The 22031-nt window shown below is 42.4% G+C and overlaps 7 protein-coding genes across 7 annotated transcripts; all 7 read left to right on the top strand.

Moving 5' to 3' along the window:
- Positions 1–44: 44 nt before the first annotated feature.
- Positions 45–2417, top strand: LOC133959278 (protocadherin gamma-A11-like). The gene has a single exon (XM_062394398.1). The coding sequence runs from the start codon at positions 45–47 to the stop codon at positions 2415–2417; it is 2373 nt and encodes a 790-aa protein (XP_062250382.1).
- A 618-nt stretch (positions 2418–3035) lies between these two features.
- On the top strand, positions 3036–5399 carry LOC133959182 (protocadherin alpha-8-like). Its single transcript, XM_062394276.1, has one exon. It carries the CDS (start codon positions 3036–3038, stop codon positions 5397–5399), a length of 2364 nt encoding a protein of 787 aa, XP_062250260.1.
- Positions 5400–5747: 348 nt separating this feature from the next.
- On the top strand, positions 5748–8740 carry LOC133959183 (protocadherin alpha-8-like). Its single transcript, XM_062394277.1, has 2 exons — positions 5748–5809; positions 6328–8740. The coding sequence occupies exons 1-2, from the start codon at positions 5748–5750 to the stop codon at positions 8738–8740; spliced, it is 2475 nt and encodes an 824-aa protein (XP_062250261.1).
- Positions 8741–9193: 453 nt separating this feature from the next.
- Positions 9194–11569, top strand: LOC133959185 (protocadherin alpha-8-like). Its single transcript, XM_062394278.1, has one exon. The coding sequence runs from the start codon at positions 9194–9196 to the stop codon at positions 11567–11569; it is 2376 nt and encodes a 791-aa protein (XP_062250262.1).
- A 457-nt stretch (positions 11570–12026) lies between these two features.
- Positions 12027–14384, top strand: LOC133959281 (protocadherin alpha-3-like). Its single transcript, XM_062394400.1, has one exon. It carries the CDS (start codon positions 12027–12029, stop codon positions 14382–14384), a length of 2358 nt encoding a protein of 785 aa, XP_062250384.1.
- Positions 14385–15491: 1107 nt separating this feature from the next.
- Positions 15492–17955, top strand: LOC133959277 (protocadherin alpha-3-like). The gene has a single exon (XM_062394397.1). It carries the CDS (start codon positions 15559–15561, stop codon positions 17953–17955), a length of 2397 nt encoding a protein of 798 aa, XP_062250381.1. The 5' UTR covers positions 15492–15558.
- Positions 17956–18985: 1030 nt separating this feature from the next.
- LOC133959187 (protocadherin alpha-3-like) lies at positions 18986–21483 on the top strand. Its single transcript, XM_062394280.1, has one exon. It carries the CDS (start codon positions 19102–19104, stop codon positions 21481–21483), a length of 2382 nt encoding a protein of 793 aa, XP_062250264.1. The 5' UTR covers positions 18986–19101.
- The last annotated feature ends 548 nt before the right edge of the window (positions 21484–22031 follow it).

Consider the following 22031-nt stretch of genomic DNA (forward strand, 5'->3'; position numbering starts at 1 on the left):
GCGATCACGTAGCGTTTACTGGATTTATCCCCTGGCCTCAGACAATGGAACAAAGCGGACCGTGCTCCGGCCGACAAGGAAGAAAATGGATTTCCTTCGTGTTGGCGTTGACTCTGCTTTTCGGCATGAAGGCCTCGGGACAGATGAGATATTCTATATCGGAGGAGATCAAAGAAGGAACGGCAGTCGGGAATATAGCGAAGGATTTGGGAATCGATCCTAGTATTTTAAAAGCGAGGGGGTTTCGCATCGTTTCTGGCTCCACTGAACCGCTCTTCCAGGTAAACCAAAATGATGGGATTCTGTACGTAAATCGTAAAATTGACCGGGAGGAAATATGCCAGCGGACCAGTGCGTGTCTGATAAACCTTAAAAGCGTGCTGGAGAACCCGCTGGAGATCCATTATGTTGCAGTGGAGGTGTTAGACGTTAATGACCACTCGCCCTCTTTCCCGGAGAACAACAAAAGGCTGGAGATTTCAGAGTCCACTTTACCGGGAACACGGTTTCAGCTGCATGCAGCACTCGACCCAGATGGCGGAATGAATTCAGTTCAACAGTATAAACTTAGTCAAAATAACCATTTTCGACTGGAAGTGAAGGATCGAGGGAAAGATGGCAAAGTGCCTATTTTACAGTTACAAAGTCCTTTAGACAGGGAAGCATCCAGCAGCCACAAACTACTGCTTACAGCCGTGGATGGGGGTAAACCCCCGAAATCTGGGTCTATGGAGATATTAATAGATGTTCTAGATGTGAATGATAATGCTCCCATTTTTACAAAGGACGTATATTCTGCGGAGATAAATGAGAATTCACCAATTGGCACAATAGTTATTCGAGTAAACGCCACTGATCTAGATGAAGATGTAAATGGAGAAGTTAGTTATTCATTTGGTAATGTAAACAGCAAGGTGCAGGAAATGTTTGACGTCAACCCGAGCACAGGTGAAATAACAGTGAAAGGACAACTAGATTATGAAGTGGATGACAGTTATGAAATAGATATTCAAGCCTCCGACAGTGGCGCTGTTCCACTTAGAACCGATAAAAGCATAACTGTAAATATTAGAGACGTAAATGACAATGCACCTGCGATTGAAGTAACGTCATTATCTAATGAAATACCAGAGGATGCCAGACTAGGGACGACGGTGGCACTTCTTAGTATCACCGACCTCGATTCAGGAGTAAACGGAAAAGTTATCAGCCTTGTAAACGGTGACACGCCTTTCACTTTAACACCTTCGATACAGGAAAACATGTACGCTCTTGTGACAAAGTCACAGCTCGACAGGGAAAAGCAGTCGATCTATGATGTTACAGTGACTGCAAAAGATGCAGGTGAACCAGCCTTAACATCTGAAAAGACATTAAGAGTTGTTGTATCCGATGTAAACGATAACAGTCCAGGGTTTTCAACGAGCAGATACAACTTCTATGTCCCCGAGAATAATCCTCCAGGACAGTCGGTATTCTCTTTGACTGCGTCTGATCGTGATGAAGGAGATAATGCTCTTATATCTTATCATATTATCAGAGATGGAAGCAAATATAATAAAGTGACGTCGTTTCTTAACATCAACTCAGAGAACGGAGACATCATGGCGCTTAAAAGTTTTGACTTTGACACGGTGAAAACTTTCCAGTTCCACGTTGTAGCGTCAGATTCTGGAACTCCGTCTCTGAGCAGCAACGTCACAGTGAACGTGTTCATTCTGGATCAGAACGACAACGCTCCAGTCATCCTGTATCCAGTCAGCTCCAACGGTTCTGCTGAAGGTGTGGAGGAGATTCCCCGCAATGTGAACGCAGGACAATTGGTGACTAAAGTCAGAGCCTATGATGCTGACATAGGATATAACGGCTGGTTACTGTTTTCACTGCAGGAAGTTACTGACCACAGTCTCTTTGGTTTGGACCGCTATACAGGACAGATCAGAACACTGCGCTCATTCACAGAGACAGACGAGGCTGAGCACAAACTGGTCATACTGGTCAAAGACAATGGGAACGTGTCACTCTCAGCAACAGCTACTGTCATCGTCAAAGTCGTGGAGCCCAAAGAAGCTTTTGCAGCTTCAGATGTTAAAAGTTCAACAAAAGCAGATGAGGACAATAATGTGACTTTTTACCTGATGATAACTGTGGGCTCAGTTTCAGCTCTTTTTCTCGTCAGTATCATCATGCTGATTTCAATGCAGTGCTCAAAGTCCACAGACTATTCTTCAAAATATCTACCAGAGCCTAATTATGATGGGACACTGTGTCACAGCATCCAGTACAGATCTGGAGACAAACGCTACATGTTAGTTGGACCCAGGATGAGTATAGGATCTACTATAGCTCCAGGAAGCCATGCCAACACACTAATGCTGCCTGACAGGAGGGGGACATCTAGAGAGGTAAGACTTTAATAATGCACACTTTGTTCATGAGAAACACCTCCTATTTAATTATAGCATTGTACTTAGTTGGACTAACGTAAGTCAAACACCTTTTTCATAAAATCAACATAAGCAGTACCATTTCCAAAAATGGCTGTCCAAGGCACTGAAACGCATCTACTTCCCTGTTTCCACACAAAATAGAGTGTGTAGATAACACGTTGTTGTAAAAAACGAGGCAATTGATGATACTTCATCACAGTATTTAATGTGCATTACGTTGTAGCAGCATTTATAATATAATTTACGACAATAAAATACAGCTACTTTAGCTCTTTGTATTTTGGTTAGAACCGTTCCTTTGCTCTTGATTCTCATTGCAGTCACAATGTTTGCTTACAACATATAAATGAGCAAATGTCTTCTGCATTAGTTCTGTTTGGAAGCTGTTATCCTCTTGGTGTCACTATAACATAAAGGATGCGATCAACATCGTCGTCCCTCCCCTCACAAAGCTTTTGTTCGGTGCCTCACAGCAGAACAGACGGTTGGTGCTAGAACGGCAGTCGAATGAGACCGTGTGGGGGTCGAATATAAACATTTGATCATACGAGTGGAATCATCCTGCGTTGATGGTGTTGGATAACGATGGGGAGCAAAGGACGACCGAGTGACTACGGCTGGGTGTTTTTTCGTCTGTGTTTACTGGGGTTCTTCGGAGAGCAGGCATTGGGTGAATTGAGATACTCTATTCCCGAGGAGGTGAAAGAAGGAACCGTTGTCGGGAATGTCGCCAAGGATCTGGGTCTGGACAGAACGTCTCTGGCTGATCGACGTTTCCGTGTTGTTTCTGGATCTAAGGAGACTTTCTTTGAGGTAAATCCGGACAGCGGTGCTTTACAGGTCCGGAGCAAAATCGACAGGGAGGAGCTCTGTCACGGCAGTGGTGCCTGTGTAATGGAGCTAAAGATCCTTGTCGAAAATCCTCTGGAAATGCACCATGTCGTTATTGAAATCACTGATGTGAATGATCACTCCCCTGTTTTTTCTGAAAAGGTGCAGAAATTTGAAATAGCAGAGCAATCGTCTCCTGGATCGAGATTCGAACTGCACGCGGCCCGCGATCCAGATGCCGGATTATATTCCATCCGAACATACACATTAACGTCAAACGATCACTTCGAAATAGATATTAGTAACAGCGATGAGGATAAGATACCGTTTTTAGTGCTGAAGAAGTCATTAGACAGAGAACAGAAGAATAAACACGTGTTATTTGTAACAGCAGTTGACGGAGGTAAACCTCCGAGATCAGGCACACTGAATGTTTCCATTATCGTTTTAGATATAAATGATAATCGTCCAATGTTTAGTCAGGAGACTTATCAAGTAGAAATATATGAAAACGCTCAAGTTGGAACGACCGTTATCAAAGTTAATGCAACAGATCCAGACGAAGGTAGTAATGGGGAAATCGAGTACAGCTTCAGCAAAACAATGGCACGTAAAATATACGAGATATTTGAACTGGATAGTTTCAGCGGACAGATTAAATTGAAAGGTGAACTTGATTTTGAGGAATCAGAGATTTATAAACTAGATGTTCAAGCGTCAGATAAATCAACAGCGCCATTAACAAGCAGATGTAGAGTTATTGTAAAGATTAAAGACGTAAACGATAATGCGCCAGAAATAGAAGTGACCTCCCTTTCCAATACAGTGTCTGAAGATTCAAAGCCTGGAACAGTTATTTCACTTATAAGTGTGACGGATAAAGACTCAGGTGTTAATGGAAAAGTTATTTTGCGCATAAACGACGGCGTGCCTTTCGAGTTAAAACCCTCCTATAAGGAGAATATTTATTCAGTTGTTACTAAAGCTTTATTAGATCGAGAGCAGGGGCCACAGTATGAAATTATTATTAAAGCCAATGATTGTGGCGAACCTCCCTTATCGACATTTAGAACTTTAAACATTCAGATATCAGACGTTAATGACAACAGTCCACATTTCAACCAAAGTCCATTACAGTTTTACCTGTCAGAAAATAATGTTGCTGGAGCACCAGTGTTCTCTGTGAGCGCAACTGACATTGACATGAATGAAAATGCGGCTCTTTCATATCATATTGCGAGAGGAGGGGGTGGAAATGACGGGACGTCATCTTTCCTAAATATAAATTCCGATAATGGGCAAATTTCGGCGCTAAAAAGTTTTGACTTTGAAACAGTGAAAACTTTCCAGTTCCACGTTGTTGCGTCAGATTCTGGAACTCCGTCACTGAGCAGCAACGTCAAAGTGAACGTGTTCATTCTGGATCAGAACGACAACGCTCCAGTCATCCTGTATCCAGTCAGCTCCAACGGTTCTGCTGAAGGTGTGGAGGAGATTCCCCGCAATGTGAACGCAGGACACTTGGTGACTAAAGTCAGAGCCTATGACGCTGATATAGGATATAACGGCTGGTTACTGTTTTCACTGCAGGAAGTTACTGACCACAGTCTCTTTGGTTTGGACCGCTATACAGGACAGATCAGAACACTTCGCTCATTCACAGAGACAGACGAGGCTGAGCACAAACTGCTCATACTGGTCAAAGACAATGGGAACGTGTCACTCTCAGCAACAGCTACTGTCATTGTCAGAGTCGTGGAGCCCAAAGAAGCTTTTGCAGCTTCTGATGTTAAAAGCTCAACAAAAGCAGAGGAGGACAATAATGTGACTTTTTACCTGATGATAACTGTGGGCTCAGTTTCAGCTCTTTTTCTCTTCAGTATCATCGTGCTGATTTCAATGCAGTGCTCAAAGTCCACAGACTACACTTCTAAATATCTACCAGAGCCTAATTATGATGGGACACTGTGTCACAGCATCCAGTACAGATCTGGAGACAAACGCTACATGTTAGTTGGACCCAGGATGAGTATAGGATCTACTATAGCCCCAGGAAGCCATGCCAATACACTAATGCTGCCTGACAGGAGGGGGATGTCTGCAGAGGTAAGATTTTAATCTGCTGTTTCTGATCACTTTATTGAGGTACACTGACGTTACTCGTCTTATTCATCATCTTGACATTTCCCTTGGATTTTTCCGAGACACTGCAGTACCCCTTCGTTCCATCAGAACCAATTTAAGTTTGTCAGCTGTCTATGACGTGCATTCAACTTCCTGCGGCTGCTCGTAAGACCTGCTGTATGATGCATTGTTTTTTCATATAGCAGACTCTGTCATACACACATCTCTCTCGATTGTTACACACAGATATTTTCATATATTTTTTTACCCTTTTCTCCCAGCAAGATACAAAAAGCTAATGCCTTAATTTAATTTAGCCTCTTTTGTGGCAATATTTGAAAAATGAGCTTGGTCACCGACTACATACAGCCACAGAAGTCTACACCTGCCTACATTGCCACGCTGTTTGCTTTAGTGTCGCTAATATAAATTTTGAAATTGTGAAAAAAATCCATGAATCAAGGAAATTGTTTATTTAAAGGCACAGTGTGTTTTTGATCCTTGTCCATGTTACTGAAATTTACTGACTTTCCTTGTTTCAAGCAACAACTCGTGCGATGTCAAAACAATGATTTGGCAACTTTTTACTCCATTGATCCTTTATTCGGGCTGCACTTAAGCGGCGTGGATTTTTGCTGGAAAAAACATTTCACGTATTTTTTCTGATGATCCGTTTATGTGTGAGGAGAGGGGGGGGGGTTATGACCACTTTAAAATCATCCAACATGTTGCCTCTTGGTGTCACTGTTACATTAATAACGATATATGAAGGCCTTGGTCCCTCCCCTCACAAAGCTTTTGTTTGGTACCTCACAGCAGAGGCTCCATCTGATCTAAGGCTGTGCGTCGAATGAGACGTCGTGGTGTGTTTTCTAAACATGCGATCCTGAAAAGGCTCGATATACCAACCCGGTTACTGCAGAAACAGCTTCCACTGTGCATTACGCTGCGGGATAACAATGGAGAGGATAAGGCGATATCCATCAAATCAGCATCGGTTTGCTTTATATTTTTTCTTCATGCTGATCGTCGGAAAGCAGGCATCGGCTGAACTGAGGTACTCGATTCCCGAGGAGATGAGAGAAGGAAGCGTTGTTGGAAACGTAGCAAAGGATCTTGGTCTGGATAAAAGCTCTTTGGTTGATTGGCGGTTCCGTGTTGTGTCTGAATCTAAGGACGCCTTTTTCGAGGTAAATCCGGACAATGGGGCTTTACAGGTTCTTAAGAAAATCGACAGGGAGGAGCTTTGTCAGGGAAGCGGTGCATGTTTAATAGAGCTGAAAATCCTCGTTGATAACCCTTTGGAAATACATTACGTACTTGTAGAAATCACTGACGTGAATGATCACTCCCCTGTTTTTTCCGAAAAGGTGCAGAAATTTGAAATAGCAGAGCATTCCTCTCCGGGATCGAGATTCGAACTTCACGCGGCCCGTGATCCCGATGCTGGAATTAACTCTATTCGCACATACACATTAACGACAAACGATCACTTTGGAATAGACATTAGTAGCAGCGATGATGATAAGATACCATTTTTATTGCTGAAGAAGTCATTAGATAGAGAACGGAAGGATAAACACGTGTTATTTGTAACAGCAGTTGACGGAGGTAAACCTCCGAGATCAGGCACACTGAATGTTTCCATTATTGTTTTAGATATTAATGACAATCGTCCAATGTTTAGTCAGGAGACTTATCAAGTAGAAATATATGAAAACGCTCAAGTTGGAACGACCGTTATAAAAGTTAATGCAACAGATCCAGACGAAGGTAGTAATGGGGAAATCGAGTACAGCTTCAGCAAAACAATGGCACGTAAAATATACGAGATATTTGAACTGGATAGTTTCAGCGGACAAATTAAATTGAAAGGTGAACTTGATTTTGAGGAATCAGAGATTTACAAACTAGATGTTCAAGCCTCAGATAAATCAACCCCACCATTAACAAGCAGATGTAGAGTTATTGTAAAGATTAAAGACGTAAACGACAATCCACCAAAAATAGAAGTGACATCACTTTCGAATACAGTGTCTGAAGATTCAAAACCTGGAACAGTTATTTCACTTATCACTGTGCGGGATAAAGACTCTGGTATCAATGGAAAAGTTATTTTAAGTATAACAAACGAAGCTCCATTTGAACTAAAACCTTCTTATAAGGAAAACACATATTCAGTTACCACTAAACAATTTTTGGACCGAGAGGAGGTGTCAAATTATGATATCACAATAAAAGCTACCGACTGTGGTGAACCTCCCTTATCAACTTTTAAAACTCTAAACTTTCAGATATCAGATGTTAATGACAACAGTCCACAATTCTCCCGAAATCCGATACAGTTTTATCTCTCAGAAAATAACATTGCTGCAAAGTCGATTTTCTCTGTGAGCGCAACGGACAGTGATTTAAATAACAACGCAGCTGTTTCATATCATATTGTCAGAAAGGGGAGTAAAAATGACATAATGTCTTTTCTAAATATTAACTCAGAGAACGGTGACATCACTGCCCTAAAAAGTTTCGACTTTGAAACGGTGAAAACTTTCCAGTTCCACGTTGTTGCGTCAGATTCTGGATTTCCTTCACTGAGCAGCAACGTCACAGTGAACGTGTTCATTCTGGATCAGAACGACAACGCTCCAGTCATCCTGTATCCAGTCAGCTCCAACGGTTCTGCTGAAGGTGTGGAGGAGATTCCCCGCAATGTGAACGCAGGACACTTGGTGACTAAAGTCAGAGCCTATGACGCTGATATAGGATATAACGGCTGGTTACTGTTTTCACTGCAGGAAGTTACTGACCACAGTCTCTTTGGCTTGGACCGCTATACAGGACAGATCAGAACACTTCGCTCATTCACAGAGAAAGACGAGGCTGAGCACAAACTGCTCATACTGGTCAAAGACAATGGGAACGTGTCACTCTCAGCAACAGCTACTGTCATCGTCAAAGTCGTGGAGCCCAAAGAAGCTTTTGCAGCTTCTGATGTGAAAAGCTCATCAAAAGCAGAAAAGGACAGTAATGTGACTTTTTACCTGATGATAACTGTGGGTTCAGTTTCAGCTCTTTTCCTCGTCAGTATCATCGTGCTGATTTCAATGCAGTGCTCAAAGTCCACAGACTATACTTCTAAATATTTGCCAGAGCCTAATTATGACGGGACACTGTGTCACAGCATCCAGTACAGATCTGGAGACAAACGCTACATGTTAGTTGGACCCAGGATGAGTATAGGATCTACTATAGCCCCAGGAAGCCATGCCAACACACTAATGCTGCCTGACAGGAGAGGGACATCTGGAGAGGTAAGCTGGATGACTTTTGCTTGATTTGGGGACGTGGCAGACACATGTTACTGTGATTTCAAATTAAACATTTTTGGGGAAAAAGCTCGACCTGCGAGCCTGAGTTACAACGTCTCTATCCATGGTGCTGAAACCGTAATTATCTTTATTAGTTGTGAATGCCACACGCATATATAGGTGAAATATCCTGTATTATTTAATGAGCAAACCTAATCCTCTGTAATATTTACTAGATGTGATCACTTGGTGTCAGTGTGTGACCAGAAAAGTGTTGCAGGAGAAGCCCTTTGTCAGAGATATTAGCCCTCCCCTTTGTGGGATGGGTTTTCCCCTTTTTAGTCCGGGATGCATCCTTTACACTCGCCGCAGCATTTGTTATAATGTACTGGAAACTGTACGTATGATTTGAGGATATATATTTATTTTGACACGGCAGTCGTTTTTCTCAATAATCGGGATTACACCTATCTACTAATTATGGGAAATAAAGGACGTGGAGCATCGAGAACACAATGGTGGTGGATCGCCTCTATTGTCTCGTTTATTTTCCTGTGGAGCAGAGCTTCGGCACAGATCAGATACTCGATCGCTGAGGAAGCTAAAGAAGGAACTGTTGTCGGGAATATAGCCAAGGATTTGGGATTAGAGATGACCGCGCTGAAAGAGAGAGGATGTCGGATCGTTGAGGGCTCAACAGAATCATTTTTCCACGTTAACCAGAACGACGGGATCTTGTATATTGACCGAACAATAGACAGGGAGAAGGTTTGTGAGCGGAGTAGTGTGTGCTTGATAAACCTCAAAACTGTGCTGGAAAACCCTCTTGAAATTCATTACGTGACCGTGGAGGTGTTGGATGTGAACGATCATTCTCCCGGCTTCTCCAGCACAGAGTTACGTCTCCAAATTTCAGAGTCAGCTTTACCAGGCTTGCGCCTTCAGCTGCAGGCAGCACACGACCCGGATGTTGGCCAGTTTTCGGTCAAGGAGTATAAACTTAGTAATAATGATCATTTTCGCTTGGAAGTCAAAGATCGTGGAAAAGATGGAAAAATACCCGTGTTAGTTTTACTGAAGACGCTAGACAGGGAAACAAAGAAAAATCACAAGATGCTTCTTACAGCTACTGACGGAGGTAAACCAGGTAAATCCGGAACAGCGGAACTTATTATTGACGTCTTGGACATCAATGATAACATGCCGGTTTTCACAGACGACACTTACACAGTATTCCTGGAGGAGAATTCTCCAACTGGCACAACAATTATAAAAGTAAACGCCACGGATTTAGATGAGGGATCCAATGGTGAGATTATCTATTCACTGGGCAATAACGTGAATAGAAAAATAAGTGAACTATTTCGCATAGATCCAAATACAGGTGACATTATCGTTCAAGAGTTGATAGATTTTGAATTAGGTGAAAGTTATGAGATTGATATACAAGCGTCCGATACAGGATCAGCCCCTTTCAGGACAGACAAAAGTGTGCTGGTAAATATTGTTGATTTGAATGATAACACACCACAGATAGAGGTTACATCATTTTCAAAGGCAATACCAGAGGACGCAAGATTGGGAACCACAGTGGCATTAATTAGTGTTCTTGATAAAGACTCTGGTTTAAACGGGAAAGTAATTTGCTCATTTGTAGAGGATGTGCCATTCACGTTATCGCCTTCAACACAAGACAACATGTACTCGATAGTCACAAAATCACGCCTGGATAGGGAAAAGCAGTCAATATATCATGTTACAATTGTTGCAAAGGATGCAGGTGAACCATCGTTATCTTCTGAAAAATCTATAACTGTTGTTATATCGGATGTGAATGATAACAGCCCAGAGTTTCTAATGAGTCCTTACACGTATTACGTTGCTGAGAACAACTCTCCAGGAGCGTCCCTATTTTCTGTAAGAGCATCTGACCACGACGAGGGTGACAATTCTCGCGTTATATATCATATTCTAAGAAATGGAAAAGATAATTCTAAACTAAATTCATTCAATCTGAATATTAACTCTGAGAACGGAGACATAATAGCGCTAAAAAGTTTCGACTTTGAAACACTGAAAACTTTCCAGTTCCACGTTGCTGCGTCAGATTCTGGAACTCCGTCACTGAGCAGCAACGTCACAGTGAACGTGTTCATTCTGGATCAGAACGACAACGCTCCAGTCATCCTGTATCCAGTCAGCTCCAACGGTTCTGCTGAAGGTGTGGAGGAGATTCCCCGCAATGTGAACGCTGGACACTTGGTGACTAAAGTCAGAGCCTATGACGCTGATATAGGATATAACGGCTGGTTACTGTTTTCACTGCAGGAAGTTACTGACCACAGTCTCTTTGGTTTGGACCGCTATACAGGACAGATCAGAACACTTCGCTCATTCACAGAGACAGACGAGGCTGAGCACAAGCTGCTCATACTGATCAAAGACAATGGGAACGTGTCACTCTCAGCAACAGCTACTGTCATCGTCAAAGTCGTGGAGTCCAAAGAGGCTTTTGCAGCTTCTGATGTTAAAAGTTCAACAAAAGCAGATGAGGACAATAATGTGACCTTTTACCTGATGATAACTGTGGGCTCAGTTTCAGCTCTTTTATTCGTCAGTATCATCGTGCTGATTTCAATGCAGTGCTCAAAGTCCACAGACTACACTTCTAAATATCTGCCAGAGCCTAATTATGATGGGACACTGTGTCACAGCATCCAGTACAGATCTGGAGACAAACGCTACATGTTAGTTGGACCCAGGATGAGTATAGGATCTACTATAGCCCCAGGAAGCCATGCCAATACACTAATGCTACCTGACAGGAGGGGGATTACTGGAGAGGTGAGTAAATAATATTAGCTACTTCTTGTATTTTAATGAAACGTTTTCTGATTACCATACTCATCTATTGCTGCTAAACCCAGAAATGAATTTAACCGAGCTGAGGACATTTGTTATACTCAAAATACCTTTGGAACACTTCGTGTTCATATTAATTTCTTAATTCAGTATTTATCAGTTGAACTTGATACAATGCAGTATCCCACACACTCACAATGCGGCAGTACCTCATCATTGTATCGCTTTGCCGGAGCCTCTGTGAAGCATGCGCGAGTCCGTCCCCACTGTTGAATCCGGTTAGACCACATTTAGCTGGCAGACTCGGAATACACGCACCGGTGGATGTTTTTGCATTTTGTGAAATTCATTCTATGGAGATGTGAATACATTTCTTGCTGTGGTGGAGACATTACATCGAGACTCGTGGACGATGATGAAGTAGTTTGGAAACGTACTTTTACGTCAAATGATGAAACAAAGAGGACGGGATTCATGGCGACCATTGCTCGTCAGCTTGGTTCTGCTTTTATCCGCCAGAGCGACCGCGGCACAACTGAGATACTCAATATCTGAGGAGCTGAAAGAGGGAAGTTCTGTTGGGAATATAGCGAAAGATTTGGGAATAGACCTGAATGTAATGAAGCAGAGAGGATTTCGTATTATGTCTGGCACCAGTGACGCTCTTTTTAAGGTGAATGACAATGACGGCGTTCTTTATACGAACCAGAAAATAGACCGAGAGGAGGTGTGTAAGGACACCGCTGCGTGTTTGATTAACCTTAAAACCGTTCTGGAAAACCCACTCGAAGTTCATTATGTCACCGTGGAGATAACAGATTTAAACGACCACTCTCCCACATTTCCGGAGAAAACAAAACGGCTCGAAATATCTGAGTCTGCGTTGCCAGGGGCAAAATATCAGCTGCAGAATGCCCACGATCCGGACGGTGGCACAAATTCAGTACAACAGTATCAAATCAGCCAGAATGACCATTTTCGTTTAGAAATTAAAGATCGAGGACGAGATGGTAAAACTCCAATTTTACAATTGCAGAGACAGCTCGACAGAGAGGCCAGAAGTAGCCACAAATTGCTGTTGACAGCTATAGATGGCGGAAATCCACCCCAAACAGGCACAGTTGAAATATACATAGATGTTCTAGATGTTAATGATAACATGCCTGTGTTCACAAAAGACACATATTCAGTGGTGCTTCAGGAGAATTCTCCCATTGGTACAACAGTCATCAAAGTTAATGCAACGGATTTGGACGAAGGAGCCAATGGAGAAGTGGTTTATTCATTTGGCAGTGATGTAAAAGATAAAATCCGAGAGCTATTTGAAATCGATTCCGTTACAGGGGAGATCACTGTGACAGGTCGTGTAGACTTTGAGGAACAAGACAGTTATGATATTGATATACAGGCGTCTGATAAGGGAAGTATTCCATTCAGAACAGATAAAAGTGTTATTATTAAAATCAGAGATACAAACGATAATGCTCCTGAAATTGAGGTGGCGTCATTGTCAAATTCGGTTTCAGAGGACGCTCGACCAGGAACAACCGTAGCGCTTATCAGCATTACGGATTTGGATTCTGGCGTAAATGGCAAAATAATTAGCTCTGTCGCTGAAGACGGTCCATTCACATTAACTCCCTCTATACAAGACAACATGTTTGCTGTCGTCACTAAATCACTGCTGGACAGGGAACAACAATCAAGTTATGATATTACAATAATCGCTAAAGATGCAGGCGAACCAGCCTTGACATCCGAAAAGACTATTCGAGTGTTCGTGTCCGATACGAATGACAACAGTCCTGTGTTTTCACTGAGCCCCTACAGGCTCTACATCAGCGAAAATAACACCCCGGGAGCCTCTGTGTTTTCTGTTAGAGCGTCTGATCGCGACGAAGGAGAAAATGCGCTTATTTCATATCATATTCTCAGGAATGCAGGTAGTGAAAATAGAGTGACATCGTTTCTTAACATCAACTCAGAGAACGGAGACATCGTGGCTCTAAAAAGTTTTGACTTTGAAACATTGAAAACCTTTAAGTTCCACGTTGTTGCGTCAGATTCCGGAACTCCGTCACTGAGCAGCAACGTCACAGTGAACGTGTTCATTCTGGATCAGAACGACAACGCTCCAGTCATCCTGTATCCAGTCAGCTCCAACGGTTCTGCTGAAGGTGTGGAGGAGATTCCCCGCAATGTGAACGCAGGACACTTGGTGACTAAAGTCAGAGCCTATGACGCTGATATAGGATATAACGGCTGGTTACTGTTTTCACTGCAGGAAGTTACTGACCACAGTCTCTTTGGTTTGGACCGCTATACAGGACAGATCAGAACACTGCGCTCATTCACAGAGACAGACGAGGCTGAGCACAAGCTCCTCATACTGGTCAAAGACAATGGGAACGTGTCACTCTCAGCAACAGCTACTGTCATTGTCAGAGTCGTGGAGCCCAAAGAAGATTTTGCAGCTTCTGATGTTAAAAGCTCAACAAAAGCAGATGAGGACAATAATGTGACTTTTTACCTGATGATAACTGTGGGCTCAGTTTCAGCTCTTTTCCTCGTCAGTATCATCGTGCTGATTTCAATGCAGTGCTCAAAGTCCACAGACTACACTTCTAAATATCTGCCAGAGCCTAATTATGATGGGACACTGTGTCACAGCATCCAGTACAGATCTGGAGACAAAGGCTACATGTTAGTTGGACCCAGGATGAGTATAGGATCTACTATAGCCCCAGGAAGCCATGCCAATACACTAATGCTCCCTGAAAGGAGAGGGAAACCCGGAGAGGTAAGATAGTTTCACATTCCCTCGCAGAACTAAATGTAGCCTTATTTGGTACAAATATGCATTTCTAACATCAGTTCGTTCATTATTCCTGTGATATTCTCTGGTTTGAATCTGCGGGATCAAACTGTATACTATGTTTGGTTATGAAGCAAGTATTCCTGTCTTACACTATCGCATCACCCTCATAAAAATGAATGAGAAAACACTTTGTTCATTCAAATATCAGAGTCTTGTTGATAGAAGACATATACATTTATCTTGTATTAAAACAAGAAGGGTTTGGTATTTTGTTAATTTGCTTACACGAAGATGATATCAGTGCGACAGTGGCATAGTCATGTCAGTTTGTGAGGAGCAACAGGCTTAGTAGAACTATCCCAATATGATGTGAGGATGCACACTTGGTAGTCATATAGACAACACTCTGTTTTGTATCAGAGCTTCTGATGTCTCATGGCCATTGGTATGACACATTACTAGTATATCAATGTTTTCTATATTTACCTTCCTGCTAAATAAAATAACATTTGTGCAAATATAAACTTTCGTTTCAGTTGGAATATTATCAATCTTTAGTGTTGTACGTCTGAAAACACAGTCGTGGTGTAGCGCAGACTGTCGCTGTCCTTGGTGCTGAAACAGAAAAAAATATTTTTACCTTTTATAACCTATTCCCCCCCCCCCCCCATTCTAATCTAATGCATAAATTGAACATAATGGTGAATGAAATGAAGGTGTCTGGGCAGCTGTGCTTCCTCTACTTTCTGAGGAAAAAGAAAGTGAAACATTTTCTGATAACCATACACATCTATTGCTGCTAAACTCGGATATGAATTTAACCGACCTGGGCACATTTCTTACACTCAAAATACCTATGGAACTCGTGTTCATATTAATTTATGTATTCATTTCTTAATTCAGTATTTATCCGTTGAACATGATACAATGCAGTATCCCACACACTCACAAGGCGGCAGTACCTCATCATTGTATCGCTCTGCCGGAGCCTCTGCGAAGCATGCGCGAGTCCGTCCCCACTGTTGAATCCGGTTAGACCACATTTAGCTGGCAGACTCGGAATACACGCACCGGTGGATGTTTTTGCATTTTGTGAAATTCATTCTATGGAGATGTGAATACATTTCTTGCGGTGGTGGAGACATTACATCGAGACTCGTGGACGATGATGAAGGAGTTTGGAATCGTACTTTTACGTCAAATGATGAAACAAAGAGGACGGGATTCATGGCGACCATTGCTCGTCAGCTTGGTTCTGCTTTTATCCGCCAGAGCGACCGCGGCACAACTGAGATACTCAATATCTGAGGAGCTGAAAGAGGGAAGTTCTGTTGGGAATATAGCGAAGGATTTGGGAATAGACCTGAATGTAATGAAGCAGAGAGGATTTCGTATTATGTCTGGCACCAGTGATGCTCTTTTTAAGGTGAATGAGAATGACGGCGTTCTTTATACGAACCAGAAAATAGACCGAGAGGAGGTGTGTAAGGACACCGCTGCGTGTTTGATTAACCTTAAAACCGTTCTCGAAAACCCATTGGAAGTTAATTATGTCACCGTGGAGATAACAGATTTAAACGACCACTCTCCAACATTTCCGGAGAAAACAGAAAGGCTCGAAATATCCGAGTCTGCGTTGCCAGGGGCGAAATATCAGTTACAGAATGCCCACGATCCGGATGGTGGCACACACTCAGTCCAGCAGTATAAAATCAGCCAGAATGACCATTTTCGTTTAGAAGTTAAAGATCGAGGACGAGATGGTAAAACTCCAATTTTACAATTGCAGAGACAGCTCGACAGAGAGGCCAGAAGTAGCCACAAATTGCTGTTGACAGCTATAGATGGCGGAAATCCACCCAAAACAGGCACAGTTGAAATATACATAGATGTTCTAGATGTTAATGATAATATGCCTGTGTTCACAAAGGACACATATTCAGTGGTGCTTCAGGAGAATTCTCCCATTGGTACAACAGTCATCAAAGTTAATGCAACAGATTTGGACAAAGGAGCCAATGGAGAAGTGGTTTATTCACTTGGCAGTGCTGTAAAACATAAAATACGAGAGCTATTTGAAATTGATTCCGTTACAGGGGAGATCACTGTGAAAGGTCGTGTAGACTTTGAGGAACAAGACAGTTATGATATTGATATACAGGCGTCTGATAAGGGAAGTATTCCATTCAGAACAGATAAAAGTGTTATTATTAAAATCAGAGATACAAATGATAACGTTCCTGAAATTGAGGTGGCGTCATTATCAAATTCGGTTTCAGAGGACGCTCGACCAGGAACAACCGTAGCGCTTATCAGCATTACGGATTTGGATTCTGGCGTAAATGGCAAAATAATTAGCTCTGTCTCTGAAGACGGTCCATTCACATTAACTCCATCTATACAAGACAACATGTTTGCTGTCGTCACTAAATCACTGCTGGACAGGGAACAACAATCAAGTTATGATATTACAATAATCGCTAAAGATGCAGGCGAACCAGCCTTGACATCCGAGAAGACTATTAGAGTGTTCGTGTCCGATACGAATGACAACAGTCCTGTGTTTTCACTGAGCCCCTACAGGCTCTACATCAGCGAAAATAACACCCCGGGAGCCTCTGTGTTTTCTGTTAGAGCGTCTGATCGCGACGAAGGAGAAAATGCGCTTATTTCATATCATATTCTCAGGAATGCAGGTATTGAAAATAGAGTGACATCGTTTCTTAACATCAACTCAGAGAACGGAGACATCGTGGCTCTAAAAAGTTTTGACTTTGAAACACTGAAAACCTTTAGGTTCCACGTTGTTGCTTCAGATTCCGGAACTCCGTCACTGAGCAGCAACGTCACAGTGAACGTGTTCATTCTGGATCAGAACGACAACGCTCCAATCATCCTGTATCCAGTCAGCTCCAACGGTTCTGCTGAAGGTGTGGAGGAGATTCCCCGCAATGTGAACGCTGGACACTTGGTGACTAAAATCAGAGCCTATGACGCTGATATAGGATATAACGGCTGGTTACTGTTTTCACTGCAGGAAGTTACTGACCACAGTCTCTTTGGCTTGGACCGCTATACAGGACAGATCAGAACACTTCGCTCATTCACAGAGACAGACGAGGCTGAGCACAAGCTGCTCATACTGGTCAAAGACAATGGGAACGTGTCACTCTCAGCAACAGCTACTGTCATTGTCAGAGTCGTGGAGCCCAAACAAGCTTTTGCAGCTTCTGATGTTAAAAGCTCAACAAAAGCAGATGAGGACAATAATGTGACTTTTTACCTGATGATAACCGTGGGCTCAGTTTCAGCTCTTTTCCTCGTCAGTATCATTGTGCTGATTTCAATGCAGTGCTCAAAGTCCACAGACTACACTTCTAAATATCTGCCAGAGCCTAATTATGATGGGACACTGTGTCACAGCATCCAGTACAGATCTGGAGACAAACGCTACATGTTAGTTGGACCCAGGATGAGTATAGGATCTACTATAGTCCCAGGAAGCCATGCCAATACACTAATGCTGCCTGACAGGAGAGGGACAACCGGAGAGGTAAGATAGTTTCACATTCCCTCGCAGAACTACATGTAGCCTTATTTGGTACAAAGATGCATTTCTAACATCATTTCGTTCATTATTCCTGTGATATTCTCTGGTTTGAATCTGCAGGATCAAACTGTATAATAGGTTTGGTTATGAAGCAAGTTTTCCTGTCTTACACTATCGCATCACCCTCATAAAAATGAATGAGAAAACACTTTGTTCATTCAAATATCAGAGTCTTGTTGATAGAAGACATATACATGTATTTTGTATTAAAACAAGAAGGGTTTGGTATTTTGTTAATTTGCTTACACAAAGATGATATCAGTGCGACAATGGCATAGTCATGTCAGTTTGTGAGGAGCAACAGGCTTAGTAGAACTATCCCAATATGATGTGAGGATGCACACTTGGTAGTCATATAGACAACACTCTGTTTTGTATCAGAGCTTCTGATGTCTCATGGCCATTGGTATGACACATTACTAGTATATCAATGTTTTCTATATTTACCTTCCTGCTGAATAAAATAACATTTGTATAAATATAAACCTTCGTTTCAGTTGGAATATTATCAATCTTTAGTGTTGTACGTCTGAAAATGCAGTCGTGGTTTAGCGCAGACTGTCGCTGTCCTTGGTGCTGAAACAGAAAAAAATAATTTCACCTTTTAAGCCCTTTATAACCTATTTTCACCCCATTTCTAATCTAATGCATAAATGGAAACATAATGGTGACTGAAATGAAGATGTCTGGGCAGCTGTGCTTCCTCTACTTTCTGAGGAAAAATAAAGTGAAACATTTTTGAAACAATATGTTTTTAAACGATCGTTTAGCGCAAAGTCAACCTTTTGTGATGCATTTATTTCAAATACAGCACTGCAGTGTGGTTCATGATCACTTGGTGTCGTTATAATGACAGAAAAAATATTACCCATGTTTTCGTCACAGCCACTAGACCCATCCCCTTTCTCGTCAAACCATCACGGACCGAGCCTTTTACGCGAACAGCTTGAACATACATTTGACTTTATATCTCATATCCTCTCGTGCTCTGTGGGAAAAAGGTTGGATTATGAAAACGAATGTGACGGAAAGACTGGACGTTATTGTACGGATATAGCCTTTTGACAGATTTTTTATTATTTTATTTTCATTCGCGTCATGGAACAAAGGGGATGTCTGACGGTGAGAGAGCGGACAAAGTGGATGGTCTACGTGATGGTTTTGTTCACGGTTTGTGGCAGAGTTTCAGCACAAGTCCGATATTCCGTCGCTGAGGAAGTGAAAGAAGGAACTGCTGTTGGAAATATTGCGAAGGATTTAGGTCTTGATAAGACCACGCTGAAGGAGAGGGGTTACCGCATTGTCTACAGCTCGACAGAGCCTCCTTTCCGAGTGAATCAGGACGATGGTATCTTGTATGTGAACCGTAACATTGACAGAGAGGAAGCGTGCGACCGAAGCAAGGTCTGTGTCATCGAATTAAAAACTGTACTAGAAAACCCACTGGAGGTCCACTACGTAGCAGTGGATATTCTGGATGTAAACGACCACGCACCGATGTTTCCTGAAAGTGAGATGATGTTAGAGATTTCTGAATCTGCATTACCGGGAGCAAAATTTCAGTTACAAGCTGCGCGTGATGCTGATAGTGGTTTATTATCCGTTCAGCAGTACAAGTTGAGTCACACTGAACATTTTCGTTTGGAAGTGAAAGATCGCGGCGAGGACCGTAAAACTCCCAGTTTAGTTCTTCAAAAACCCCTGGATAGAGAATCCGTCAAGACCCATGTGTTATTTCTGACAGCCACTGACGGAGGTAAACCTCCACACTCCGGTAACATGACAATAATTGTTGATGTAAATGATGTAAATGATAACCCCCCAGTTTTCACAAAAAATTCATATAATGTAAATGTAAAAGAAAATTCTCCACTTGGAACGACAGTTATTCAAGTTAATGCAACAGATATGGATGAAGGTTCAAACGGTGAAGTACAATATTCATTTGGGAAAGACGTGGATGCACGAGCACGTGCACGTTTCGATTTAAATCCGGTGACTGGAGTCATAACTGTGGCAGGGGCCATAGATTTTGAAGACAGTGGCAGATATGAAATTGATATACAGGCAACAGACAAAGGCGCAGCGCCACTGACAACAGACAAACCCGTCGTTATTCACATTATTGACGTAAACGATAACGCACCAGAGATTGAGGTGACATCTTTTTCACGTGCACTGTCGGAGGATTCTAAACCAGGGACCACAGTGGCGTTGATTAGTGTTAAGGACGCAGATTCTGGTCTCAATGGAAAAGTGTTGTGTCATATAAGTCAAGATCTTCCTTTTCTGCTCGCTCCTTCTTTACAAAACAACATGTATTCTCTAGTAACCAAGTTGCTTTTGGATCGAGAGAAGCAATCTCAATATAATGTAACCATCGTCGCCAGAGACACAGGAGAACCATCCCTGTCATCAGATAAAACTATAAGAATTGTTGTGTCAGATGTGAATGACAACAGACCAGAGTTTTCTCAGAACCCATATACTTTCTACATAACCGAGAACAACACCCCAGACACGTCTCTTCTTTCAGTGTCAGCCCGAGATGTTGACGAGGGAAGTAATGCGCTGATTTCATATCAAATGTTGAGGGAGAGGAGAGAAGAGAACCTATTCAGCTCTTTTCTAAACATCAACTCAGAGAACGGAGACATCACCGCACTAAAAAGTTTCGACTTTGAAACAGTAAAAACTTTCCAGTTCCACGTTGTAGCGTCAGACTCCGGCACTCCAACACTGAGCAGCAACGTCACTGTGCACGTGTTCATTTTGGATCAGAACGACAACGCTCCAGTCATCCTGTATCCAGTCAGCTCCAACGGTTCTGCTGAAGGTGTGGAGGAGATTCCCCGCAATGTGAACGCAGGACACTTGGTGACTAAAGTCAGAGCCTATGACGCTGATATAGGTTATAACGGCTGGTTACTGTTTTCACTGCAGGAAGTTACTGACCACAGTCTCTTTGGCTTGGACCGCTATACAGGACAGATCAGAACACTGCGCTCATTCACAGAGACAGACGAGGCTGAGCACAAACTGCTCATACTGGTCAAAGACAATGGGAACGTGTCCCTCTCAGCAACAGCTACTGTCATCGTCAAAGTCGTGGAACCCAAAGAAGCTTTTGTAGCTTCTGATGTGAAAAGTTCAACAAAAGCAGATGAGGACAATAATGTGGCTTTTTACCTGATGATAACTGTGGGCTCAGTTTCAGCTCTTTTTCTCGTCAGTATCATCGTGCTGATTTCAATGCAGTGCTCAAAGTCCACAGACTACACTTCTAAATATCTGCCAGAGCCTAATTATGATGGGACACTGTGTCACAGCATCCAGTACAGATCTGGAGACAAACGCTACATGTTAGTTGGACCCAGGATGAGTATAGGATCTACTATAGCCCCAGGAAGCCATGCCAACACACTAATGCTGCCTGACAGGAGGGGGATATCTGGAGAGGTAAGATTATATTTAAAGTAACTGATAATAACATGTATATTTCTTGGGGGGAAAGAGCATAGCATCTTTTCAGTAAGGATTTCATTATTTAGACTTCTACTGATTGAAGCTCTCTTCATTGTGCTTGGTGGTGATGAACCACTGTGCTTTTTGGTTGTGGTGCACTGTCACGTTTTGGATTCCATATTTTCTAATCGTGGTTGTTTTATGTGTTGCTGTATGTACTGCCCTCTGTGACCCCATTCAAAGTGAGAATGAATAACTCTGATAAAATGGCTTTTATCATTTAATCTGATAAAAACTGAAATACTACACTCTCATTCCAGACAAAACGTCAAAGCAGATCTGTTCATATGAATGTATAAGCATGTTTCCTCTCTGTCGCTTTTTTGGTTTATATGAAAACTACAATTTGTGTTAACAACCATCTGAACGCCTGGTGTCAGTGTAGCTCAGTAATTCCGTGCTTTTGGCCGCCCTTTACGTCACGAGCTCTCTTCGAATCAAGCACTTGCATTTATCTATAACAGAAACGCTTTCGTGGGCTCCACATCGCGATTGTCAGTAGT

Source organism: Platichthys flesus, chromosome 8, assembly GCF_949316205.1.
Source record: "Platichthys flesus chromosome 8, fPlaFle2.1, whole genome shotgun sequence".
Classification (NCBI taxonomy): Eukaryota; Metazoa; Chordata; class Actinopteri; order Pleuronectiformes; family Pleuronectidae; genus Platichthys; species Platichthys flesus.